General features: G+C 42.2%; 1 protein-coding gene across 2 annotated transcripts in view; it reads left to right on the plus strand.

The window, feature by feature from the left end:
• The window catches only part of SIPA1 (signal-induced proliferation-associated 1), a 54,397-nt gene extending 49,992 nt beyond the window's left edge, over positions 1-4,405 (plus strand). Inside the window, exons 15-16 of one of the 2 annotated variants that reach the window (XR_010910399.1) lie at positions 951-2,015; positions 2,060-4,405. Coding sequence is in view for 1 of the 2 variants with exons in the window: in XM_060758328.2 (XP_060614311.2) it covers positions 951-1,103 (153 nt within the window). In the remaining variant the exon portion in view is untranslated. Of the gene's footprint in view, positions 1-950 lie in introns of both variants that reach the window. The other variant, XM_060758328.2, reaches the window with a different exon arrangement.
• Positions 4,406-6,000: the final 1,595 nt, after the last annotated feature.

The following is a 6,000-nucleotide window of genomic DNA, read 5'->3' on the forward strand; positions in this document are numbered from 1 at the left end:
CTAGAATATTCCCACTACTCTCCATTGCAGTCCATTCCACTCCCTGGTGGGGAGTCCGTTCCACTTTCTGATACTGAGCAGCATTCTGAGAAATGTAGTTCAAGGCAGGGCCTTTTGAATTCTCTGCCATAGGGCTCCTCACCTTCCCAAACTACATTTCTTACTCCTAGAAGATTCCCACTACTCTCCATTGCAGTCCATTCCACTCCCTGGTGGGGAGTCCATTCCACTTTCTGAGCCTGTAGTTCAGGGCAGGGCATTTTGAATTCTCTGCCATAGGGCTCCTCACCTTCCCAAACTACATTTCTTACTCCTAGAAGATTCCCACTACTCTCCATTGCAGTCCATTCCACTCCCTGGTGGATAGTCCATTCCACTTTCTGAGGCTGAGCCGGATTCTGGGAAATGTAGTTCAGGGCAGGCCATTTTGAATTCTCTGCCATAGGGCTCCTTGCCTTCCCAAACTACATTTCTTACTCCTAGAAGATTCCCACTCCTCTCCATTGCAGTCCATTCCACTCCTTGGTGAGAATCCATTCCAATTTCAGATGCTGAGCAGGATTCTGAGAAATGTAGTTCAGGGCAGGGCGTTTGGAATTCTCTGCCATAGGGCTCCTTGCTTTCCCAAACTACATTTCTTACTCCTAGAAGATTCCCACTACTCTCCATTCCACTCCCTGGTGGGGAGTCCATTCCACTTTCTGAGGCTGAGCCGGATTCTGAGAAATGTAGTTCAGGGAGGGCCTTTTGAATTCTCTTCCATAGGGCTCCTTGCTTTCCCAAACTACATTTCTTACTCTTAGAAGATTCCCACTACTCACCATTCCACTCCCTGGTGGGGAGTCCATTCCACTTTCTGATGCTGAGCAGGATTCAGGAAATGTAGTTCAGGGCAGGGCCTTTTGAATTCCCTGTTAAATTATTATTTTGATGTTTTTCCTCTCTTCCAGGAGAAAGCCGAGAAGGCGGCGTTGCAGGCGGAAGTGCAGAGCTTGCAGGAGAACACCCAGCGCCTCAAAGAGGCCTCCGAAACGGCCGCGGCGCAGCTCAGCCAAGTCACCCAAATGCTGGGCGGCCCGCCAACGCCACCCCACTGCCCTTGAGGCCTCTTCCTCTTCCGTGTCTTTCCGTGGCCATGGGAATCGGCGACGTGGATAGCAACAGAAACTTTGGACTGTTAACGGGTTTCCATTCCTGTCCCGTCCCAAAACTTGCCGGCCGTTGGTGTTTCTGGGGAGCACCTTATTTCGAGATGCGGTTGGGGGAAAGGAGGCTGATATTTGGGTCCAAAAAAAGGGTGGTCTTCCCAGGTTAAGGTGGGGTTTTCCAATAGACAAGACGGCATTCAATTCCCAAACGGGACCTTTTTTCTGTGTCCAAATGGGATCTTCATTTGTTCCCAAATGGGACCTTTTCTGTGTCCAAGTGGAACATTACACCATATCCAAATGGGACCTTTTCTGTGTCCAAATGGGACCTTCCTTTGTACCCAAATGGGACTTTCCACCGTGTCAAAATGGGACCTTTTCTGTGTCCAAATGGGACCCTTTCTGTGTCCAAATGGGACCCTTTCTGTGTCCAAATGGGACCTTTTCTGTGTCCAAATGGGACTTTCCTTTGTGCCCAAATGGGACTTTCCACCGTGTCAAAATGGGACCTTTTCTGTGTCCAAATGGGACCCTTTCTGTGTCCAAATGGGACCCTTTCTGTGTCCAAATAGGACGTTCCTTTGTACCCAAATGGGACTTTCCACCGTGTCAAAATGGGACCTTTTCTGTGCCCAAATGGAACCTTATTCTGTGCCCAAATAGGACATTCCACCATGTCCAAATAGGACTTTTTCTGTGCCCAAAGGGGACATTCCTTTGTGCCCAAATTGGAACCGGCTTCTGTGCCCAAATGGGACCTTCTTCTGTGCCCAAATAGAACATTCTACCATGTTCAAATTGGACCTTTTTGTGTCCAAATGGGACCCTTTCTGTGTCCAAATGAAACCTTCTACCGTGTCAAAATGGGTCCTTTTTGTGCCCAAATAGGACATTCCACTGTGTCCAAATAGGACCTTTTCTGTGCCCAAATGGGACCTTCCTGTGTGCCCAAATGGGACCTTCCTTTGTGCCCAAATGGGACCTTCCTTTGTGCCCAAATGGAACCTTCTTCTGTGCTCAAATAAGACATTCCACCATGTTAAAATGGGGCCTTTTTGTGTCCGAATGGAACCTGCCCCTGTGCCCAAATAGAACATTCCACTGTGTCCAAATGATGCCTTTTCGGTGCCCAAATAGGACATTCCACCATGTCCAAATGAAGCCTTTTCGGTGCCCAAATAGGACATTCCACCATGTTCAAATGGGACCGTTTCTGTGCCCAAATGGGACTTTCCTTTGTGCCGAAATTGGACCTTCTTCTGTGCCCAAATAGGACATTCCACCGTGTTCAAATGGGACCTTTTCTGTGCCCAAATGGGACCTTCCTTTGTGCCCAAATTGGACCTTGCTTTGTGCCCAAATGGAACCTGCTTCTGTGCTTCAATGGGACCTTCTGTGCCCAAATAGGACATTCCACCATGTTCAAATGTGGCCTTTTTGTGTCCAAATGAAGCCTTTTCTGTGCCCAAATAGGACATTCCACCATGTCCAAATGGGACCATTTTTGTGTCCAAATGGGATATTTTCTGTACCCAAATAGGGCATTCCACCATATCCAAATGAAGCCTTTTCTGTGCCCAAATAGGACATTCCACCGTGTCCAAATGGGACATTTTTGTGTCCAAATGGGATCTTTTTTGTGCCCAAATAGAACATTCCACCATGTCCAAATGAAGCCTTTTCTGTGCCCAAATAGGACATCCCATCATGTCCAAATGAAACCCCTTTTGTGTCCAAATGGGACCTTCTTCTGTGCCCAAATAGGACATTCTACCATGTTCAAATGGGACCTTTTCTGTGCCCAAATGGGACCTTCCTTTATGCCGAAATAGAACCGTCTTCTGTCATATTTGAACCTTATTATGTGTCCAAATATGACATTCCATCATGTTCAAATGGGACCTTTTTTGTATCCAAATGGGACCTTTTCTGTGCCCAAATGGGACCTTCCTTTGTGCCCAAATGGAACCGTCCTCTGTGCCCAATTGGGACCTTCTTCTGTGCCCAAATATGACATTCCACCATGTCCAAATGGGACTTTTTCTGTGCCCAAATAGGACTTTACACCATGTCCAAATGGGACCATATTCTGTTCCCAAATGGGACCTTCTTCTGTGCCCAAGTGGGACATTCCATCATGTCCAAATGGAACCTTCTTCTGTGCCCAAATGGGAACTCCCACTGTGTCCAAATGGGACCTTCTTCTGTGCCCAAATGGGAACTCCCACTGTGTCTAAATGGGACCTTCTTCTGTGCCCAAATGGAACCGTCCTCTGTGCCCAATTGGGACCTTCTTCTGTGCCCAAATATGACATTCCACCACCTCCAAATGGGACCTTCTTCTGTGCCCAAATGGGACCTCCTTCTGTGCCCAAATGGGACTTCCTTTCCACTCCCCTTATGGGACAACCGCCCCATTTCCCCGGTTGCGTTTGCGCGCCACTTTGAAGCCGTAGGCCCCTCTTAGCTGTCGATAGGGTTGGGGTGGGTTGGATACGTGGGGTTGTTGTTGTGTTGTTGTTTCTACTGGATTTAAGACATTTGGAGCCCCTCCACAAAGGTCGGAAACGGGGAGGAAAACACAATTCTTCAGGCAATAACTGCAGACCATCCTCGAAGTGAGAGAGAAGGTCAAGAGAAGGTTGGACACGCCTTGGCCGCTCCTCCTCTCCCGTGTCTCCTTCCTTCCCTCCTCTCCAAGTTATGGCACTGATTTGGGTTTTGCCCAGACCCAGATACCTAAGTAACTGTGAATCGTTTTGGAAAAACTGTGACCTCGTTTCTCCATCTTCTGCGGGACGAAGGAGGACGAATGATTATTACTATTTTTCCTACTCTTTCTCTCGCCTCTCGCGGTGCTGCCCCATTCCGTCCGCGTCCGAAAGGACTCCAAAGGCCATCTAGTCCTAACCTGTTTGGACGCCGAGGAAGGAAGTCCCGCCCTCTTCGAAGGTAGTCCGTCCCACTGTTGAGAAGCCTATTTGCCCTTCCTCGGAGTCCGGTAGAAAACGGAGTTTGCTCCATCTTCCCGTAGGTATCTCAGGATATATGGGGCTTCCTCCTTCCTTTGGTCGTTCCTAAGCACCCTGCACATATTTCCCCATCCCTTCTTTCCGGGACCAAGGTCAAAAGGGGAAGCAAGGGAAGGAGAGTACTGTTATCCACCTTTGTCTTCCTCCCGTCCATATTTGAACTGAATGTACAGACTTAGCAGTCCCCTTCCTTGTGCAATAAAGTCTTGGTCTGCAGCCATACAATGGGTTTGGGCTCTCACTTTTGCCAACGAAGGACTTCAGAAGCCGGGAAGTGTTTGGAATGAAATGGATGATTTCCCTCCCGTCATCACACTGTTAAATGTATCCGTGTTACTCGGTTGTACTCGGCATTCTTTCCGTTCATTTGCCATCACACTGTCATCGCTAGGCTTACTTACTTAGGCGATCCCTCGTAGTCCGAGGATGATGATGATGATTATTATTATTATTAGGCTTGGTTGATCGTGTTCGTTAGTTTCTAAACTCGTTAGGAATCCGTATTTAAATTAGCTTTCGATCCAGTATCGAGCCGTGCAGGAATAGTGTGAGGAGTAATTAAGAATCGAAACAATTTTTCCAATTTTCGTAATTATTTTCGTATGTATTATTATATTATATTATATTATATTATATTATAATATTATATTATATTATATTATAATTGTATATTATTATATTATATTATAATAATAATAATTATTATTTATTATTTATTTTGGTTGATCATGTTCGTTAGTTTCTCAACTCGTTATGAATTCGTATTTAAATTAGCTTTTGATCCAATATCGAGCCATGCAGGAAGAGTGTGAGGAGTAATTAAGAATCGAAACAATTTTTTCCAATTTTCGTAATTATTTTCGTATGTATTATTATATTATATTATTATATTATATTATAATTGTATATTATTATATTATATTATAATAATTATTATTTATTATTTATTTTGGTTGATCATGTTCGTTAGTTTCTAAACAGGAATAGTGTGAGGAGTAATTAAGAATGGAAACAATTTTTCCAATTTTCGTAATTATTTTCGTATGTATTATTATATTATATTATATTATATTATAATTGTATATTATTATATTAGATAATAATAATTATTATTATTATTATTTAATATTTATTTTGGTTGATCATGTTCGTTAGTTTCTAAACTCATTACGAATTCGTCTTTAAATTAGCTTTCGATCCAATATCGAACCATGCAGGAAGAGTGTGAGGAGTAATTAAGAATCGAAACAATTTTTCCAATTTTTGTAATTATTTTCGTATGTATTATTATATGATGTTATAATTATATATTATTATATAATAATAATTATTATTATTATTATTTATTATTTATTTTGGTTGATCATGTTCGTTAGTTTCTAAACTCGTTATGAATCCGTATTTAAATTAGCTTTCGATCCAGTATTGAGCCATGCAGGAATAGTGTGAGGAGTAATTAAGAATCGAAACAATTTTTCCAATTTTCGTAATTATTTTCGTAATTATTTTCGTATGTATTATATTATATTATATTATATTATATTATATTATATTATAATTGTATATTATTATATTATATAATAATAATAATAATAATAATAATAATAATAATTATTATTATTATTATTTATTTTGGTTGATCATGTTCGTTAGTTTCTAAACTCGTTATGAATTCGTATTTAAATTAGCTTACACAGGCCGAGGCCTCAACAACACAACATAACAATACAATCTAAGCAAATCAAAACAATTACAACAAAATAAAGCAAAATGAACAACAGGCAGTAAACAATACACTAAAGCACAATAAAACTGACCTT

Source organism: Anolis sagrei, chromosome 12 (assembly GCF_037176765.1).
Source record: "Anolis sagrei isolate rAnoSag1 chromosome 12, rAnoSag1.mat, whole genome shotgun sequence".
In the NCBI taxonomy this organism is placed as follows: Eukaryota; Metazoa; Chordata; class Lepidosauria; order Squamata; family Dactyloidae; genus Anolis; species Anolis sagrei.